The sequence below is a fragment of the Poecilia reticulata genome, linkage group LG9 (genome assembly GCF_000633615.1).
Source record: "Poecilia reticulata strain Guanapo linkage group LG9, Guppy_female_1.0+MT, whole genome shotgun sequence".
Taxonomy (NCBI): Eukaryota; Metazoa; Chordata; class Actinopteri; order Cyprinodontiformes; family Poeciliidae; genus Poecilia; species Poecilia reticulata.
Window position 1 is genome coordinate 14,821,356 of NC_024339.1, and position 21,240 is coordinate 14,842,595.

Below are 21,240 nucleotides of genomic sequence, written 5' to 3' on the forward strand. Positions count from 1 at the left end.
AATTAAATTATCTACAAGAAGCTTGAATATTTTTCGGTTAGATATAAGATTAGTTTTTCTCTCTACTTAATATGTTTTCCATGTTCGTTTTACGCTTTAATTTACGTCACTTCCTGGGCTCCCTCCTTTCTGCCTCCATCGCTTATTGCGTGAGCCGCGTGTTTACACACTTCCAGGTATGTTCCTCACTGTTTTTCAGTTTTTTTAATTATGACAAATAATTTTAATGTAAGTGTAACTTTTAAAAAATAATTCTCCCTCAGCTTGAGAAACCTAATGCGGGAAAAGCACACTCCTTTCTTCTGTATGAACATCTGTTTAAGAAGGCCCTAGCTAGCTGTTTAGCTAGCTTTGCTAACTAACTAACTAACCAGTTCCGTTGATGTAATTTAGACTGTACACAAAATTTATGACTAGGTATGGTAATAAAATAAACTGAAATTAGAAGGACGGGTTATACGGCATCACCATGTGTCAAACATAGTTTCATTGACCTTATTTGAAAAAAGTTGTAACCCAATAGATTTGTGGTTAGCGTGTCCCTTGCTAAAGCTGTAGTTGCCCACCTCCTCACTCTTGATTCATGCATAACTTGCAGACAGGCTCTGAAGTGTGATGCTATTTTCGGGGCCTTATGACAGTTGCGAATTCTTGTTGGTTTTCTGCGTGAAAGGGCAAAAAGTGACGGGAGATTTGAGGGGGATTTATTTCTAATACTTCCAGTTTGATTACATGTCTACCATTTCCTGCGAACTGCTAGATCACACATGTAGTATAGTAAAACGTTAGGGGCAATTTATGTTGGTATTGAAAGTTGGAAATGTTCTACCATTTTTTCCCCTCCATACAATATGTCATTTAAAATTAAACGATCAGAATAGAATCAGAAGTAATTCATAGAAATTAGCTAATATTCAAATTGTGCAGCAAAAATGTTTTAACTTCAGCTAAGCTTGGATTGGAATGAGATTCCTAATGTATGACTGTAATAATATTTACAAATTAGTTAATAATTTACTTAGCTCTTTTGATGCACAGACATAAGCAAAAATAAAATAAAAATCATATAAAGTTTTGTGACAATTTCTTCTTGCTTATTATGCAAAAACAATTGACATTTTTTCCATCCTCTACCCTTTTATAGAGTATTCCATGTATAACAAGCTGATATTGTCTGGGTAATTGGCCAAAGCTCAGGTAGAACTTACATTGAACTGCTTAATAGTCATGTCACTTCAGAATCAGAATAAATGTTATTGTTCCCCAAGGGAACATGTATTATTCTCCATTAAATATAAACCATTATAAATATAAGCATTAGTGGTATGAAATTTACAACACAAATTTGAAATTACATTGCTAATGTATGACCTAAATATAAATTAAATTAAATAAAAATACAAGTCCTTGAAGTTTATCAGCTTCCATATAATTGCTGTCCATGTTTTGTTAATGTTAGGAAATATTTCCGAACAGCCACTCTGTCTCTACTACAGTAAAGGAAAAGTGTAGTAGAGTTGTGTTACTTTCTGTCTCATATAACTGGTGTTAGGAAGGTGTAGGTAACTCCTGTCACTCCAGCTTTTTATTTGGCATCTCATTAAAGTTCTGCTAATAACCAGTAGAATTGCTGTTGAATTATGTGCCTTTTCTCTTATATTTAAGATGAAGGAGTCGATAATGAACCAAGAGAAGCTTGCCAAACTGCAGGAGCAGGTCCGCATAGGTGGCAAGGTAAGGTTCCTACATACTGCCAAGTAATGGTTATGGGGACTCTGAATCATTTGCTAAAGCTAATTTCACTGCTTTGTAGGGGTCAGCCCGGAGAAAGAAGAAGGTGGTGCACAGGACGGCTACAGCAGACGATAAGAAGCTGCAGTTTTCACTGAAGAAACTAGGAGTCAACAACATCTCTGGTATTGAAGAGGTACGGTAAATGTTTGTGGACTTTTTCACATTGGAAACTAACATACAACTGATTTTATTTACATGTAAAAATTGACTTAATATCTTTCATTTAAATTGCAAATAAAACTGAACTGAAATCCCTGAAGATGGGATGATTTACCCAAAGAGTTCTCCAGAGTGTGAAAGCCCTGATTCTTGACGACATTCGGTGGCCGTATATCGTTTACTGTAAAAGTTGCAATAAACTTTAAGATTACCCATTTAGTTACAGAGGAGTTTTCACATTGCTCAGTGAATGCACTGTGGGTTGACATGGAGCTCATGATCAACTGTTTTAACTTCTGCCAACATATGGAAACTTAAAGTTTCATGGTCATGTTTCAGAATATTTTACTTGTTTTTATACAGGCTGAATATGATGTGGCCCTCGTGCAATTCATTTTCCATTTTGGGTTGAGGGGACAGGATGCTTTACCTGTGACGTTAATGTGTGCCGCACTTATATGCTTCTCGGCTCTGCTTTTTTTCGTCTAGTTTTGCTGTTTAATCAAGTCAAAATTGTCCATGTTCCCTTCTCAATGTATTTTATCAAAGGTTCACAAGCTACCTCTGCTAAACAAGCAAGGCAATGTTTTAGATTTAGAACACAGCATATTAACACGTTAGAATGGCTCTGTCAAAGTCCAAATGTAAATCTATTCATGTTGGGAGACAATTTCTATTTAATCAACCCAAGATTAAAACCAAGAATGGGCAAAAATGTCAGCCTTGCAGCAATAATTTCACCAAAAGATGCATCTACAAAATACTGAGGCAGGGAGATGAATACGTGTATGCCAGACTTTTCAGATACGTATTTGTATTTAAAAAATAAACTTCTTCCACTTCGTAATCATTCACTACTTTATATTGATCTATTGGATACACTTCCAATAGAAGACATTGAAATTTGTGCTGCTAACATGAGAAAAATGTAACTGTCATTCAAAGGGTATAAATACATTGGAAAATCATGGCAGATTAAAGTTATCTAATGAAAGCTGTGCTCTGTTCTGATGACCCCTTTTGGGTCCAGTAATATTGGACTGGTTACTTACCAGTTTACTTTTTTAGACCAAACTGTTTACTTTTCAAATAAGTAGAAATAAACCATTAAGAAGGCTAATTACAGTTTGAAATGTTTAAAAAGACTCAGGATGGAAAGCTGTTGTTCTTTTAACAACAAAGCTGCCATACTTCAGTTCATATATCTTTAATCCTTTTTGTTTTCACTGTAGGTGAATATGTTCACAAACCAGGGGACGGTGATCCACTTCAATAACCCAAAGGTTCAGGCCTCCTTGGCTGCCAACACGTTTACGATCACAGGGCATGCTGAGAATAAACAGCTCACAGAGATGCTTCCGGGAATCCTCAACCAGATGGGAGCTGATAGTCTGACCAGCCTCAGGAGACTAGCAGAGACCCTGCCCAAACCAGGTACGCGCCACAAACTCATCCAGCCCGTTTTCTCCATCACTCGTGTTGTGTGGTGTCTAATAATAAAACTCCCTAATTTTCATCATAGCTGGAGACAACAAAGCTCCCATAGTTGTTGCTGAAGAGGAAGATGACGAAGTTCCTGGTAAGCAAGAAAATTTGCATCCCATTTACTTATAAATACAGTGCATCTTGCTGAATTGTTGCACACTAAAGGCCCTTAAAATTAGTTAGATTTTTAACAATAAAATGAGTGAGTGTACTCTGGACTGGTTCACATCTATGCTTTAAATACTTTTATTTTTGTTTGCCTGAATTGATGTTTGCAAAAGTCTAAGACAAACTTTTATCACTAACATAAACTATGAAAGAATTCAAAATTCACTTATACTGTAATTGTACTAATTCTTATTTATTTCTAATCCGTTTGTATAATTTTAAACATAATTTCCAGTAACACTTTGTTTTCATTTGCTGCTTATTCTTACTTCCTTTTTCTTTTTGCATTTTCAGATCTCGTGGAAAACTTTGATGAAGCTTCAAAGAACGAAGCAAATTAACCAACGTGACGACATCTGAGTGTTTCTTGAGTCACTATAGTATTTAAGTCATGTATCTGTGGCTACAAACATAACCGGCTTTAAATTCAACAATTGGGTTGGAACAAGAAAACTGACTTTTTACAGAAAGTGTTATTATACAGTTAAAGCAAACAGAATTTATTAGATCCTGCACAAGCTTCTCTTTCTCATGCTGCCTTCTTCACATTGCAGTACCCATGCATCAAAAATGTATTGGTGGAATTAATTGTGAAATAAAGATAACATTTTAACTTCTTTTATATATGCAACAGAACAGCTTTGTTTGTTTTGTTTTTTCACAAAATAAAATCATTGCAACTGTTAATCATACTCAAATGTTAAGTTCTTAAAACAATAGCAGAAGTATTAAGAAATCTCTTCCGTCAAGGAGCACTGGCAAAGATGAGTTGCAAGGCAATTATGTAGCCAAACACAAAGAAAAACAAACACCACTGTTATAACACCACATAAAATATACAAAGCATAGAAGACAAAACAAATTGTTATACATATAATACTACAAATCTTAACTAAAAACATAGATCCTGCCATGCATTGCATAGGCAGGCCACAACTATAAAAATTAAACCTGAAGATCTCATTTTGGATAATAAGGGAAGAGATTGACTGGGATGCCCCTAAACTGTAAATCATGAGATTTAACAAAACACAAGGTTATTTCCTTTTGTAAAAAAAAAATATATATATTATTTTATTGTTTCTGGTCAGACAAAGCTCCGATTTGTTGAGACAGGCATGGTATTTCCAGGCTCCTCTCTTCCATACATGTTCTCAAATGCTCAGCAATTTCTTGGAGACACTTGGAGCTTAGGATGTGTCAGAAAGGGACAGATTGGACTGGGAATAATTTAAAATCCCACTTTCCATTTTGTGAAAACAAATATATTGCGTTCATTCTCTTAAATAAAAAATATTCTCTTAGGTTTTAATTTTCTCTTTGAAACAAAACTGGGTTTTGGTTGAATATTTCTTCTCAATGTAACAACAGTGATTTATAGTTATTCCAAAAGGTTACAGGGACTCTTGCTTGTTATAGAGATTAATAAAACCTATTTTAAGGTGAAATACTGAGTCAACAACAAATCAAAGTGCGTTTGATTATTTTATTAAGAAATTAAGCTAAGAAAATCAGCAATAACTCCCCTGGCTAGTCCAGGGAAGTGAAGGAAAAAGACATCACTTTAATATTCGGCAGTTATGTAAACTCGGGACTTCCCATCAGCTTAACAATGAAGGTACAGTTTTCTCACAGCTCAGCATCCGCATGACCTTGGATGATTCAAACCAAGTACAGAGAGGTAAACAACCTCCCAGAAACTTATCATCTTCAGTCTTCACAGTAATTAAGCCAAAGTTTTATTTTGTCATAACTGGCGGATCAGTCCTGGGCATTTTGAACACTCTTGGACAGTGTCAAACCTTCTTGACAACAGCTGAATCCGTTGCCTCGAAGTTCTTGAGCGTTGCACCTGTTCTTTCGAAGACCAGCTTTGTCAAACAAAGTCTGTGAAACATTAATTGAACGTGGAGTGATGGTGAGGAAACTGAAAGTTGAGCTAATTCTTTGTGGATATAAAATTACATCAAACATTCAAACATTCAGTACTAAAAAAAGGAACATATTGTGTTTGGCTCCAGTGTAGAAATCCTCAAATTAGTAAATCTGCTCTTTGTTTTATTTACTCATCAATTTACAGAAAGCCACATGCAATATCTACTCGCGGTTAGCAAAGATTTTAGATGGATGGACGGACAGACACTTCGTTGGCATTTCTGGATAACAATTTATTGTGCAGTCTTGATAATTCTCCACAAATTGCTCAGTATGATCTCTGTGCACAATAGAAGGGTTTTTTTTAGTTTTATGACTTTTTGCTTATTGTATTTGGGCCTTTCTGATGAGGTGTTCAGTGTTTACACTCCATCACAGATTTTCTGAAGTGTACTGTATATTTCCAGAAATTTGAGACTTGTGATACATTCTTCTTTTTGTCACCTGATGTTCAGGGCACAGGAACAATTATTTGGTATTTTTGTTATTATTATTATTATTATTATTATTATTATTATTATTATTTAGTCATTAATTTTTTCATTTTGTTGAATGACATGTTCTGCTTATAAGCTTCTTCTTTAGTGTTTGAGATCAGATCCGTGATGGTTGAATAATTGTTGATTTTACTGTTTGTACTGTGGATTCAGGAAAAGTTCTTGGAGTTCTTTGGGTACTGTAGAGGGCTGAAGACACAGCCTTGGGGGACACCACTGACAGATATGATATTTATTAAACCCAAAGATCAGATACAGACACAGATGAAGCAATTTTACTGAATGATTTTTGACAAAGTGAAAATCTGTGGCCGGGATATGAGTTTTATTCAATGTAGTGTAGTATTGTTCATGCAGAATGCAGTTTTGGTGACATGTTTCTCATCTGACTGGAACAAATAGCATTTTTGAGTTTCTACTTGAATCTGATGGAGAATCTGTAAAGGGAGAAAAAAGATTAAGGTGATGCTAAGGATGCCTCCAAACCTCAAACACTTGGAGTCTATCACCAAAAATAAAGCCTCAAAAATACCAGTAAAGGCAATGCCAATAAAGGTTTGTACACTAATTATTGAGAAACCTAGACATATCATTTTAACACATCATTGTTTCAATATAAAAAACGATTCTTTATTTCTTTAGATCCTGAAATATGCCTCCCTCATTTCAATTTATTTTGTTTTAGAACGCCTTCTAAAGGAAGAATAAAGAACCCAGTGCTTGAGAACTGCATTTCTGAAAAAAGAATAAAATAATAATAATAAAATAATACACATCTCAGTGTGTAAACCAGGCTAATTGGAAATGGATTTAATATTAGGAAAGTACAAATCCAATGGATTGAGCTAAATCAAAGGCAGTTCTGGAATAAACTGCATTTGAGCCTACAGAGCATATTCCAGAAGGACAAACTTAAACAGTTACAAAATACTAGTTTAGATAATAATAATAATATAAATAAATAAACTGAGCTATAAATAACATTTATAGCTCAGTTATATTCCAGGAAAAGGCGAGACTTAAATAAGATGGTAATATGTTGTATAATTGTCAATTTCAAGTTATGCAATATTCCCCTGGTTTATCACATAAAATTCCAGAACAATAAAATAGACAAAATGTCAAAAAATGTTTGATTAGCGTCATAGCCATAAATCCCGTGGGGGCTAGAGGGGGTCCGGACTCCCCCCCAATTTTGGAAAACTCTAGAATGGTCCCCCAAAAAATATTAATTGAAGAAACATTTTGCATTTAAATAATATCAATCTGAAAAGGCAAAAGAAACAAAGAACGAAATAAATCTGCCATTTATCTCAGAAAAAAATAAGAAGGAATTTTTAGGTCCCCCCTACCATTATTAGAACAACGGTTCAGTTAAACGTGTAGGAGGAGCAACAGCAGCGCTGCAAACCGCACAGGCTGGTCAGAGCAGCTGAAATGAGGCGCTATCTGTTAGCTGTGCCTCTGCAGCACAAACATAAAACTCTCCAGTAAGTAAATACTTAATAAAGCAAAAGACATGTAACACGTTTTATTTACTTTCACTGCTCAATAGGAAGTAATCCATTAACAATAAAGAGCAGACTGAAGCTTGTTATTTTCTTACTTTGGCTGAATCATGATAAGCTGCTTCATTTGCAAAACTGTTACATTGCTTTAATAGACTTAAGCTTTTTTGTTAAAGGTAGCAAATATGTTATTCATATTTAACTCTTTAACTTTTAGTTAATTTGAAGAGTTTGAAACGGGAGGAGAGGTTGAGCAAGTGGACCCAGCTGTGTGTGTGGCAGCCGAGAACAGATAGGGGAAAAAAAGAAAGCCATGCCTTTATTTCTCATTGTCTTCAATATAGAGCCTTTAAAACCATCCATCCATTCATTTTCTTTACACCCTTGTCCCTTAGTGGGGCCGGGAGGGTTGCTGGTGCCTATCTCCAGCTAACGTTCCGGACGAGAGGCCGGGTCACCCTGGACAGGTCGCCAGTCTGTCGCAGGGTGCCTTTAAAACCACAAAATAAAATCTGAATATTTTTCTATATAAACCCTGGTGCTTTAAATGTTACGTTTAAGGTATAAAACCCCCCAGATATTAATTTCTATCTTCCTGTTGGTTCTCCGTCACCCCGGACATGGCAAAACTAAAAAAAAGGCTTAAAAATAAAACAAGTTATAATTAAATAGGCCATAACTTGTATTGGGGGTCATTTCAATAAATCAATGTTTATGAGGAATTTTATTAAGAGCAGTTACTTATTAAAGCTTTTTTATGTGGAACCTTAAATTTTTGTGAAAGTGTACAGCAGAGATTAGATCAGTGAGACTAAACAAAACTCATATAGAAGCAACATTTGAATTTTAGTTTTACTTCTCTGCAGGCTGCTTACTGAGAATAAAACATGTTTGATGTGCATTACTAGTCATTTTTGGTCCTGCAGCTTGAATATGGTTTAAAACATTTTAAACCACATTTTACGTTACATTTCAATGGAACCTCGCTATGACCCCAAAATTGGTCTTATGAAATATTCCTGTTTATGGTCCCCCCCAGTAATGAGATGGGATGTGCGACCTTGATTAGCGTAAATACTTTTATAGTACATAAGAAAAGTTGAGTTTTTGAGAATCTGTTGGAGATGACTCCTCACTCAGCCATTCATAAAGTGGTTTCTCAGAATCCTTACAGCTTTATGTTCTGAGATGGACTGTCCAGGCAGTTTATAAGTGTGGGCAGTCTGCTTTAGAACAGAATGTTTGGGCTTTTACTTAATTGTAACAAGATCAGACGCTGGCAACAACAAAAGACTTTCCTGAACAACACTGGGAGGTCCGTTTGCTGGTAAAATTGTGGTAAGGAAAGTTGTATTTAGACATTTTGAGGTAGTGATATCACCGACACAGTCATCTCGGTTACTTGTCTTATAGCTGTGTCTCTATCAAATGAGATGGTAATAGCTAGAACAAACTGTACATGTCTTTCAGTTGTTTTGGGGTTTTTTTTACTCTAATATTTGGTTGCGGTGCTTATATTCAGTAGCACTCCTGTCTTCTGTGACGCCATTGGCTGATTAGGGTGAGTAAAACCCCGACTTATTAATACTGAAAGCTAATGAAAGTCATGCATAAAATCATTTCCAGTGAAGTAATAAGAACTGTTGAATCTGTTTTTACATGTATGTATATAAGCAGGGAATGTCCGTTTCTTCAGTAAGTAATATCAATGTTCTGGTAAAGGTTATATCATCATTTGTAGAGCATACTTTTAAAATTTTGTTTAAATAATGGTCAAAATGAATTGCTCCTTTTTGCACTCTTACATTTGCATGTTCCCCAGCGCAGAGGTGACAAAATCTTTTCAGGCTTTTAGGGAAGTGAAACATTACCACCTGCTATTTTTGAGTTACTGACTGAAGAGACTTCACACAGTCCGGTCAAGCAGCACGTCTGCATCACGCATGTTATGCTGAAGACGGCAAATTTACTCAAGAAAATGGAAGGAGGGGAACGAAAACGATTATAACACCTACAGTAGTTGGAGCGGCTACTCCTACAACTACGTCACACACATGGCAGAAACGATATGAAAATGAGTAAGGATAAGCACACAAGGCTCTGTTTCTGTTTCCACCTTGTTGACGTGACATTTTGCCAAACAGAGGAGGGTTGCCCCGTCTGCGATGGGGAAGTCCTGTTGCCAGTCCCTTTTTTTCCCAGCCCAAAGTTCTTTGGATTGTACTTGCATTGTATTTTGGGGGAAAGCCAGTGGATGAGATGATTTCTGTTATTTTTTTCAAAAGGTAGATGAAAATATGATTGACTTAGATATGGATATTTTATATTTTTGGCCAATTTATCTCATTAAGTTTTTATTTATAATAAAGAATTTTTTTGCACTATCATTAAAAAAAATGCCATTTTACAATTTTTTTTTCTCTTTTCGCCCTTTTTCTTACACTTACATTTTTTTAGTTGAAACAAATTTTGACATTGGTCAAAGATAACCCATGTAAGTGTAAAATAAAGGTTTTAAATACAAATTTGCTTTGGAAAATGATCTCCAGACCGTCCTTACCCCATGTATAAACATAATTATCTCCTAAACCCAAATGGACTGTTCCTGTCTCAGTGGAAACATTAAGCATTTTGAATATCTGACAACAAATACTGGATATATTTGCGGAAGAATTTTGGCCCGTTGTTCCTTGTTGGATTGTTTTAATTCAGCCATGTGTTTCAATCACGAATGGTCATACCACAGCATTTTGAGCTTGATTTAAATCTATACTTTCAATAGATAACCCTATTTTTTAGCCAAATAGGATAAGTGGGGGAGAGGTAGGGAGCAGTGTGTGTGTGCGGGGGGGATGGGTTGCTCAAAAGTATGAAACAAAAAAAAATAGGGCAATATTTCATTGTTTAATTTATTAAGAGAGCCAAAGATGTTGCTTCAGGGATGCAGGTTCCAGAAAGCTGTGATCCTACCTCAATATAACTGAATCTGAAATAAATATTTCCTACTGTCTCTTCAGTACAGGGGACCATAACAGGAGCCAGGACCAGTTTTACAAGGGCACTGGCCCCAGCTGGCCCCCGTTTAGAACCGCCCTTGGCTGGACATTCTCCTGTAGGACTTATTTAGTAGAATTCATGATTATTTCATTTATAGCAAGTTGTCCCGATTCTGAAGCAGATGCCATGATTGTCAATAGATGTTCTTTTAAAAAGAATTTTAAAAAAGCTGTGCTAGCGCTGTGCCAAGTGTAGTCGGATCCACACCTTCCAAAAGATCCAGCTGGAGTCATTTTGGTTGGCCAGCCATTCTGGGAACGTTTCCCCACGTTTCCATTTTTCCCCAATTTGTTGATAACGACTCTCACTGCTCTTTGTTGGAGCCTCAAAGCCTTAAAAAAAGCTTTGTAAGTCTTTTAACAATGACAGATCTCATTGACTTTGCTCCTCGTGTTCTTGAATCGTCTTGGGCATGACCTGTTGCCTGAGATCTTTTATCCTGCTTCATTTTGTCAGACATATTTTATTTAAGTGATTCATTCATTTTACAAGGCAAAATGAATGCCTTGTTTATCTGTGAAAATAAACTGAATCTGTGAGGAAGTGTATTCTTTCTTACTACACTGTAATGCTAAAATATTTGTTATTTAATGATGCTTTGAAAAGGATTATTTTCTTTAACAAAGACACAAAGATTGTAAATGTTAAATTTATAGCTATAAAATCTACAATTAGCAAAGAGGAAATTACATAATTTGCCATTTAAAAAAAATGTTGTTTTTTTTTATTTTATTTTTTTGAGTGTGGGCTTAATATTCAAATTAGAGTGCATCTGAAAAGTTCAATTTTTTACCTTAATGGTCATTGGCAAAACCCCCGCCTCATTTAGACACCCACGTTCCTTATCTGCATCTTTTTTGTTTTTTTTTTGACATTAGTCGAAACTCAGATAATATCTTTTTGCAACGTCTGAAATGCAAAGCAGAACGGAGGAAATGAACCGTCTGTGGTCTTTTATTAGCTCACTGTCGGTCAGTTTCTATGGCACCTCAAAAAAAAAGGTGTTAAAAAGAGGTGTGGAGTGAGCTGGTGATGTATGCTCCACGCCACGCTATAAAAATCACACACTGTGAGGAGTTAGAGCATACATCACCAAGTTCGCTTGTCCTTTCTGCCTGACTTCAGAGTAAATTCATCTATGGTAAGAAATAACCAGGATAAAAGAAAAATAATTACTCTCTTTTCTAAGCTAATTTTAACTTTGGAATGCTTCAACTATCAAAATAGCTATTTGACTTTTGTTGGCAACATTATTAAAAATACCTTTGTAATTACAACTCAATGACCTACCTAAATCTTTGTTTAACAAAGACACAAATATTGGAAATGTTTAATTTATGACCGTAGCTGTAAAATCTATAACTAGCAAAGAGGAAGGTGAAATAAAATTTTTCTCTCAAACTTCCCCTCTGACTCTCTCACTGTCAAACAATCTAGATGACCTTATTGTCGTGGATCACTGCCTTTCTGCTGATCGGCGCCACAGCAGCTGATCAACAGGCTAAACTCGACCACTTTCCAGAAATCTGTAGGTTCTTTCAGCACCCACACATTTGGCAATCTTCATTTGTGCCTCACACAAAAATGATTCAGTTTGTCTAAATTTAGCGCGTCTCTTTGTTCGTCTCTATGGATCTGTGTAGTTGTTGTGGCAAAAGAAGGTGATTCTGTCAGCCTTACCTGCCTTACAACCACGGCTGGAAATGTGGCATGGAAGCTCAACGACGAAGAGCTAGAGCTAAAGCTAGAAGAGTTCGAGGTAGAAGACCACATGAGCCTTAATCTAATTGTGAAGAAAGTGGATGCACCCATGCTGGGGGAATACAGCTGCTGGAGAGATGGAACAAAATTATGGTCGACCTATCTGCTGCAGGAGCCTGAGGAAGAAGAGGATATAGGTGAGTCTCATCTCTTTATCCATCTGCAGTCCGTTCAACTGAAACTGGCTGAGTTAGTCACAGAACATGACATGTGACAATCTCTGGTGTTCTATTTTTAGTTGCACTTCCATTCACTCTTGTTGTTCATTACTGCAGATTCTTTGCTCACATGTCGTGCAAAGTCCTATGATTGTAACTTCAGCTGCAGATGGACTGAAGGCAGATATGGAGCTGTGCGCCTTGGAATCGGCCCTGACTGGTAAAGATGAATTCAATTAAGGAGACCAGGTTGTAGAGCCTGGAAAGAGGCCGTTGTACAATTGCTGTCAATTCTGGTAAAGATGTGTAAAGAGATATAAATTGATTAGGTTTCTTTTGTTTTACTGTTATGACATAATCTTACACTAAAAAAATTAAATATAACCCTCAATCTTACCCCATAGTGTGTGTGGGAGGTGCAGCAATTACTGACGCAATAGAAAATTCTATAAAACAGGTAAAAATTAATCAATTAATCTTTCTGAGCTGTCAGGATGTGTAGGAGCCTGTGAGTTAAACCACTGAAGTAATCTATGACTTCATGATGCCCTGGTCATAAAAACCATCGAGAGGCACAGAGGCTCATTTCTCTTAGCTGCTCTTAACATGAAAAACAAGAGGACATGCCGTTTAAGTAAAGCATATGCATGTCGATCTTCATAAGTCAGAAAAATGAGAAGAATGACGCAGAAATAAAAAAATAACTACTTACCCTAACCTTTCACATCTATACAGTCCGCAGTAATTAAAAAACTTAAAATAACCAAAATTGTATAAATTATATTTTACTTTTCAAGGTTGGTCAGAGTATTGAAGAGCGTTTAATTAGTAATGACGTAAGTAAAACATGGTACAAAGGATTTATTTATTTTTTGCTTATCCAATTTTGAAATGGGAAACACAAGAGAAACATTCCACTTCAGACAGACAAATGTGCACAGAGCTTTATAAATTAGAAAATGTCTTGAAGAAAGTAGTGAGAGGCCTGAATTTGCCCATATCTCCACTAAGATCATAATTAAAACATTAAGAATGGCTTAAACTGTGACTAACTAGTTTGGACAAATAGCCATGTCTTTCCTTTGACACTGAAGAAGGAACATAAAAAAATCTTTAAAACTGTCAGAGATCTATAGCAAACAGAAGCATTTTGTGGTCATCAAACCTCCATATTAACTATTTATTTTCACACTTTTTTGCGCATCTGCAACCTTAAAGGGCGCTTTAGCTATAGTACATCATTTAATGATGTAATAATTTGGTATTGATATCTGACGTCTGTGGCGTTGTTTGCCTCCACAGCACTAATGGACTGCCAACATGTCACTGGGTGAGCAGCAGTGGCCAGCCCAACAGCGAGGGATTCCAGTTTGAGCTGACCCACAACCTCTCACCTTTTGGTGAGGAAAGCACCATGCTGGAGGTCACCGCTGAAGCCATCGACATCGACATCAATAACGACAACTTCCGCTTCCTCAAGAAAACCAAAAAGTTTTATCTTAGAGATATTGGTGAGTTGAATGAAAATAAGGAAACAATTAAACAACTCAGTGGAAGATTACCAGCAATTTCACAACAATCTTAAAAAACAAGCTTTTAGTAAAGAAGCTAATTTCAAAAGACAGGAAATTAAGAACTGGATTAAAACTTATCATCCTATATTTCTCTCAGAAATATTGCAAATGATTTTCCCCATTTTTATGCTTTTGCTTTTGTTTTGCCCCTCTGCAGTTGTACCTGACAGCCCCGAGATTGTCAGCTTGGAGGTGGTTCAGTCGCAGCTGAATGTCACCATCGAGCCGCCGTCCAGCTGGTCGACTCCTCACAGCTTCTTCACTCTGGAGCACGAGATTGAATACATCCTCAGAGACAATGGACAGGTAAAAATGACCAGACTCCGAACCGCAGCCTTGGGTTTCAGGGTTGTTTCATGTTCTTTCTTTGATATTTTTGTTGTCTAACTTCGGTTTCTGTTTGACTTCAGACCATAAGCTCTTCATCTTCTCTGATACCGAAGAAGATCAGCAAGCTGAGGGCCCGCTCCAGAGATCCGCTGGTGTTCTCACCTTGGAGTCAGTGGACTCCGTGGAAAAATGTAACCCGCTGAAGTTATCTGATCGCACTTCTTTCAGCTTCCATTCTTTGTATGCTCTCACGTGTTCCGCATGTCTGCAGTGTCTTCTCGTATTTATTAGGAGGGACTTTGATGATGTAACCCTCTGCCTACCCACAAACCATCTGGGGCCCACCGATGATTGAATTTTAGCACAAACCATAAAACGTTTCTACTGAGAAAGAGAGTACTATTAAATTTGATTTCACCGTTTCAGCATAAATTCAAAGACAAAATTATTTAGAATTGAAGTTTAATATCTAAAGGGACTTGCAGATTTATTTAGTAAAAATACAAAAAACCAAAAAACAACATTTATTGTTTAATTTTTATAACCTGACACTACGAGTTAAATGACATCCTTATGTTTGACACTGGTTTGTTCACAAATACATCTTAGCCAATAACAACCTATTATCTGTGATTGCTTTTGGTTTCAGCCAGTTAAACTTGACCCCCTCTACTGGATTTCACCAAATTAAATTTATTAGTTGTGGTGTTGTCCTTGATCCAAAGAGGGGCCCAAAATCAAACTCTGTAACAATCCTGGTCCAGACTTCTGCTCAAATAGTACAGTTTTCTATATGCTATAGACAAAATGTTTATTTATTTTTTTTATATTTAATCTTATTTTTTTATATATTTATTTGTGCTATAAAAATATTTATTTATGAGTATTTATTAATTGAAAAGTTTACAGAGCACTTATTGCTAATGTCAAGCCTGATACGTCGTTGCGGGGGTTAACTGAGATCGAAGGGGGAACTGAGCTCACGTCTCAGTTGGAGGAGTCTGCTTCAATGTCTGACATCACAATGTATGTTTGTTCGTATGTTGGTGTTTCTGTGGACTTCTGTGGTTTTTACGCAGAGCAAAACAAATGAGTATTAAAATAGCTGTCTGCTTCCTTCCTTATGCATGTTCCTTCTTCATTTATGTGTTGCCTGTGTGATGCACTTATGAGTTCAACAACACAGAGAAATTTCCTTTTAAAGCGATTCTCGGTGAACGTTGTCGACTCAAATGTCTTTACAAGGCGTTAGAAACATCACGACTTTGTGGCCATATATATAAAGAAAGTACATTTTCAAAAACCCACAAAAAATATACACTACTAATTTAGTCACTTGTGACCCTTTTCGTACCTCTTTAACGTCTCCATATGTTGTCACGAGATGACCAATGTGTTATGAGATAAACCAGCACAAAATCTTTTACAAATAAAAATCTGAAAAGTGTGGCATGCATCTGTATTCAGCTGTCCTGAGTCAATGCCTTTATTACAGTTCCTGCTTTGAGTCTTCACGTTTGTCTCTTCAAGCTTTGTCAATCTAGAGACTGAAATTTTTGTTTGTTCTTTGCTACAAAGTAGTTCAAGCTCAGCCAGAATGAATGGAGAATTTCTGCAAACTTCACATTTCATGTCATAACACACTTTTTTTAATTTTATTTAGGTATGGAATTTGACTAGGCCATTCTAGTGTATTATAATTATTTGATTAAAGCTTTTCCATTAGAGCTTCAGTCATTCTTTAGGACTGTTGTCCTACTGGAAGGTAAACCTCCAACGCAGTCTCAAATCTTTTGCAGACTATTTACTTACAACACTGCCCTGGAACTTACTGCTACTACTTATAATAATAATAATAATAATAATAATAATAATAATAATAATAATAATAATAATAATAATAATAACAAGATAGTAGCACCCTTTACAAGTATCAACATTTACATTGAACCAAAGAAATGGATCTCATTTTTCCATGATCCCATCAATAAAATACATCCATATATCATAATAATCCCACTGCAATGCTTTCATGGCAGGAATGTTGAGTTCAGTTTTATGTGTTTTTGTAGCAAACAACACTTTTCTAACAGGCCAGAGAGATTAATTTCACCCTGATCAGAGTATCTTCTTCCACATCAGATAACAGATTTAAGACTTCTTGCAGATTTCTGTAACAATGCAATTCCTCCATAAAGGTCAGACTTAGAGACTCCACCAGTAATAGTTGTGTTTTCCTTTCTCAGCCGTTGACCTCTGCTGCTCATCTGGAGTTTCCGTTTCTTAAGTGTTTCGCTGATTCGTTCTCTCCTTCCTGTTCCTTGATCTTCATAATGTTGTTTATCACTAATGTTCTGTAACAAATCTCCAATGCCTTCACCAATCAGCTCTATTTATGAAAAGAAATGCTTTGTGATCCACGTATCGCCTTTCCTTCGCTTCACAACTGTTCACTTTTTTGTGTTGGTCTGACATATAAGCTCCATTTATTGTTGCAATGTAACAAAATACAAAAAAATTAAAGAGGAAAGAATACTTTTGAAAGACCTGTTGACATGCTAAAATATAAAGAGGTATTTACATGTAAATGGCACTTTATTCCATTTAAGTCACTTTATAATTTTAGTGGAATAAAGGCATAAAGTGACTTAGGGAAGAGATGAAAAGAAACATGTTCTGTCATCCCTTTAAAGAATAAGGCAAACTATGGGTAAATGTCTAATATTTTACCTTATTTTAATTAGTTAAATTTATACTTGTGACCTCTTCAGTGTAATTAAAACTGGCACAGAGCGATAGGCAGTAAACATCTATGATTTTTAAGTCACATGATATTGTGGTGATCTTTTCTTTTCCGGCTTTACACTCATCACAAAAGAAATTCATCTGATTATTTTTGGATAATGGATCATGCTAAAATTCTAAGAAAAATAAGCACAAAGAATGTGCAACGAGAAATCCCCCACCTTGTGAAAATGATCCAATGTTCTTCAATGTCTAATGTTGTCCAACAAAAACGCTTAGCATTCGTTTTATGAGTCATTCACAATCTTTGTCATCACATGGTCTTCCAATTGAGAGTTTCTATGAATTTGGACAAACGCATTTTCAGTTTTCACGCTATCATTTCAATGTCTAATTTGTTGCTGTTTTATTGCAGTGGAAGAATTCATGCCAGTGTAGAAAGAAACAGACATCTGAGCTGTCACCCAGGTGTTTGGAACGCTGCAAGAGGAAAATGGACCAAAGAAGAACTAAGCAAAGTCAAAATCTTCGGAAATGAAGGCGTTTTTGACAGAAATGTATACATTTGAAATTAGAGGGAACGTGTTGGGACACAACACAGCACTGACAGATAGATTTAGGTTTTTAATAAAAAAATTAAAAAACCTCCAAAAAACAGTTTTTCATTTGATGCATTTACATGAGTGAAGAACTAATTAAGTCATCAATCTGTGTTGGAGTTTTTTGGTTTCAGAATACAAAAATGCATAGAGAGTGGCTGACAGACAGTTAGGAGGCCGAAGCAGAAAAACAAGGAAAGGAATAAAACGTGGTGCCAGGTCAGTGACCAGTAGGCACACAGTGGGGATTTTTTGTTTGACCGTCTGTGGTTTGCATGAAGCTGGGAAACTCTAGTATTGTACAAACAAACAAAAAAAAAAAAAAATCACCCACAGGATCGCAGTTGTGTTTTTTTTTTGTTGTTGTTTTTTTTACGTTGGCTCCCCCTACAGTTGTGGCACAAAACAAGTTTGCTGTAAAATCATTGCATTAAATCGTTTAACGTATTGAATGTGTCTGTTGAGTCATCCAATAAATTAGAAAACATTTGCTCCAACATGGATTGTTGGCCAGAAAATAACAACCTTGAAACATGTATCAAACCTACATTAGGTTTTCCTTTTAAAAGTTATTTCTATAGTTTTGATATTCTGATGTTAACTGCTGTAAATTGAAATTGTTTCCAATCAGCAGAAATAAAAGCTTGAAACATTAATCCGTATTTTCTTAAACTGCATATGAAACAGCTTAAGAAATTGACCCTCTACAACTTTAATATTTCAAAACACTGCTAAGATACATTTTCCAGGACCCATACTTTCTTATTTATTGCAGCTTTACAAAGGTTTTCCTTTATTTTATACAATTCGCTGTGTAACATTTATTATTTTTCATTGAAATTCTCCCCTTTCAGATTTCCTTTCCTCCCTTTTTTTAGTGATTTATGAAAAATAAATCCATATTTGTTTAAGTCAATTTTGTACATAATGTTCACACAATTGCTACAGTCAATTTATTTGAATGTTTTTAATAATTTGATGGCAATAAATACAAATTTAATTACCCAGGTGTTTTTTTCTTGTTAAAAGAAGATACTCATCATTCTCCATAACAAATAAAAGAACATCTTCTTTAAAATCTCCTTTGAAAAAATCAGTTGAAAATCCAAAACATATGTAAAAAATATTAGTAAACATATAGCCCTACATATTCTTTATTTATTTTATATGTTCAGTAAATCATGAGGCTCATTTGTATTGACAGTAACAGTCAGGCAGGAGATGAACATACATTTAATTAATCCAGCTGTGAGTTGTATTAATTAAATGTCAGTAGTGTTTTTTATTGTTGATGTAATATGTCTCATATGTCATGGTTTTTATCAACTGAAGGTAAAAAAAAATCATCATAATTAACAGAAGGTCTGAAAACATCACCCGTGTGAAATAATTCTAGAATATGATTCACTGAAATATAAAAATAACAAAACAGAAATAAACGCATTTAGTCATATACTTTTAGGTAGTGATGCTAAATTGCTCATCTAAAAGATTGCTTCAGACTTTGTTCCAATTATCTCAGCACATTTCTGTTTTCAGACATGAGCCATCTGTGGACAAAGCGATCAATTTTCGATATACATTAAATCACATTGATTTTATACTTGACGTGTTCGTAAAACATCTCCACGTCACATTTGCTGTAATTTAACTTTTTTTTGCCTTCTTCTTTTTCTTCTGTGACGTACTTACCTCCTGCTGCACCGGGGGCACAGCCGTCCCCACACCGTCCTCACCGTGGCCTCCCGCAGGGCCGGGCTCCCCCACAGGTAAACGGATGGAGTGGAAACGGCATTTAAACGGGCCAGGATCGCAAAAAGGTTTGTGGCTTCGTTTCTGAATGTCAGCCCCCCTCCTGTAAAAAACTTTACGGCAATATTCACAAAAGAGGGGCACCACAACACCAGGAAGCTTATCACGACAAAAATAATGATCGTCAGCGACTCCCTCTTGCTCTCTCTCTCTGGACCTGGGGGCTCCCTCTCCAGCTGATACTTGGCTACAACATAAAGTTTGAYAGTCATGACCACTTTGGTGAGCACTATCAGCTGAAAGAAGAYKATWCYRAACACATACAGCTGYRTGGCTTTGGAGACTGGCAGCAGGTTCCTRRCCASCAGGTKWGYAGCRTTGTACAGCCAGCAATAGACGTTTAATCCTATCACAACCTGCCGTGTTATGAAGCGGCTGTAGACAAACGGATAACATACAGCAAAATACCTGTCAAACTGAGCAAACAGAAAGGTCAGGATGTTGACCCCTAAAAGTGATGGCAACACATTGTATGTCCCGTTTCTGGACGGATAGCCCTCCTGAACATCGAACAGGCCCAGGTAATACACAGAGAAGCCCACCAGAGTGTCACAGATGCTGGTGTTCAGCATGAAAATGAAGCGGTTCTGAAGGCGGAGCGCTCTGGTGGCCGAGATCCCGATCACCACCGTCCCTGCAACCAGGACGGTGGTGGTGGCGAACAAAATCTGGAAGATGAAGATGAAGTAGTGCTCAGGYCTGCTGAAGTCCACAGAGAGAGGAACTMCTGCTGCTGCAGAGTCTGTCATGTTGGACAGGAGCATCGTTAATGAAGCTCAGCCACAGACATCACTATTTATGTTCTGGGAAGTCACTGGAGATGAACTCCTCGGAGTTTAACTCAATTCTCTCTTCAGACTTTTGCAAAACTTTCAAAACTTTCTAACTTTTAATCATGTAACCAAAACAATAAAGGTATTTTATTTACTTTTTATTTGATTGAAACTATAATTGTGAAATTATATGCCACTTACACTCAGTGGCATATAATTTTGAAGTGGATTTACAATATGCACGCCACCCTTTTCAGGCTTTTATTTGATAAATAAAAATTAAAACTGTATATTTTTCTTCTACTCCACAACTCTTCACCACATTGTTTGGTCTTTACAATAAGATCACAATATTCAGTTTTATACTTGAAATGTAAGATGGTGATGGAATAAATGATGAAGACAAACATATAATTCAACTATTTTATTGAATGTCATTTGTTCATGGGTTGAAACCATATTTTTCATACTTTGTCTTTTTAATGAAAGTGTTCAGTTTAGTTTTTGTTTACTTTTATTTCTTATTATATTACATCACTGATCTGAAGTGATATGCTGTTCATCTTATTCACCTGTATGCTGTCTATACTATGTGCAGTGTTTGTGTAATACAGATGAGATTGTATTCTATATTTTTCTTCATTAAATTTTTCATTCTGTGTTTTTCTTTCTATTCTGTAGCAGCATTGATACATCACCAGTAGAGACACTTATTCACACATTTGAAATGTTTTCCCTTGTTTTTTCCCTCTCCTGTTCCAAACAAAATCTATAGACATGACATTTTTGAAAAAAAAAAAATCCCTGTGTCACAATTTCAAGTATTTGCTAAAACCCAAAACCGGAAGTGAAACCAGCTACTCCGTCTTTGCAAAGTGATTCATT

General features: G+C 36.1%; 3 protein-coding genes across 4 annotated transcripts in view; 2 read left to right on the plus strand and 1 right to left on the minus strand.

Annotated features, from left to right (window-relative positions):
* Positions 1–65: 65 nt before the first annotated feature.
* LOC103470010 (transcription factor BTF3-like) lies at positions 66–4,242 on the plus strand. The gene is made up of 6 exons (XM_008418118.2): positions 66–176; positions 1,666–1,734; positions 1,814–1,927; positions 3,186–3,387; positions 3,476–3,532; positions 3,901–4,242. Exons 1-6 carry the CDS (start codon positions 72–74, stop codon positions 3,945–3,947), a joined length of 594 nt encoding a protein of 197 aa, XP_008416340.1. The 5' UTR covers positions 66–71; the 3' UTR covers positions 3,948–4,242.
* A 7,084-nt stretch (positions 4,243–11,326) lies between these two features.
* Positions 11,327–18,688, plus strand: il12b2 (interleukin 12B 2). 2 transcript variants are annotated; one of them, XM_008418119.2, is made up of 8 exons: positions 11,327–11,744; positions 12,041–12,131; positions 12,247–12,501; positions 12,640–12,742; positions 13,825–14,033; positions 14,254–14,402; positions 14,507–14,617; positions 17,587–18,688. In XM_008418119.2, exons 1-8 carry the CDS (start codon positions 11,742–11,744, stop codon positions 17,707–17,709), a joined length of 1,044 nt encoding a protein of 347 aa, XP_008416341.1. In that variant the 5' UTR covers positions 11,327–11,741; the 3' UTR covers positions 17,710–18,688. The 2 variants fall into 2 exon arrangements, with proteins under 2 accessions (XP_008416341.1, XP_017162003.1); XM_017306514.1 differs by having other exon boundaries at positions 11,327–12,131.
* A 770-nt stretch (positions 18,689–19,458) lies between these two features.
* Positions 19,459–21,240, minus strand: part of LOC108166557 (uncharacterized) — a 6,586-nt gene continuing 4,804 nt past the window's right edge. The window contains exon 2 of the mRNA XM_017306533.1: positions 19,459–20,124. Coding sequence (XP_017162022.1) covers positions 19,459–20,124 — 666 coding nt within the window. The remainder of the gene's footprint in view (positions 20,125–21,240) is intronic.

What these genes read in the sequence shown, in the direction of transcription:
- LOC103470010 (XM_008418118.2), top strand. Translation starts at nt 72, where the DNA reads ATGTTTTCCATGTTCGTTTTACGCTTTAATTTACGTCACTTCCTGGGC. An exon ending in GCGTGTTTACACACTTCCAG is followed by an intron (nt 177 to 1,665) that starts GTATGTTCCTCA and finishes CTTATATTTAAG; the next exon opens with ATGAAGGAGTCGATAATGAA. An exon ending in AGGTCCGCATAGGTGGCAAG is followed by an intron (nt 1,735 to 1,813) that starts GTAAGGTTCCTA and finishes ACTGCTTTGTAG; the next exon opens with GGGTCAGCCCGGAGAAAGAA.
- il12b2 (XM_008418119.2), top strand. An exon ending in TGAGGAAGAAGAGGATATAG is followed by an intron (nt 12,502 to 12,639) that starts GTGAGTCTCATC and finishes TCATTACTGCAG; the next exon opens with ATTCTTTGCTCACATGTCGT. An exon ending in TCCTCAGAGACAATGGACAG is followed by an intron (nt 14,403 to 14,506) that starts GTAAAAATGACC and finishes GTTTGACTTCAG; the next exon opens with ACCATAAGCTCTTCATCTTC.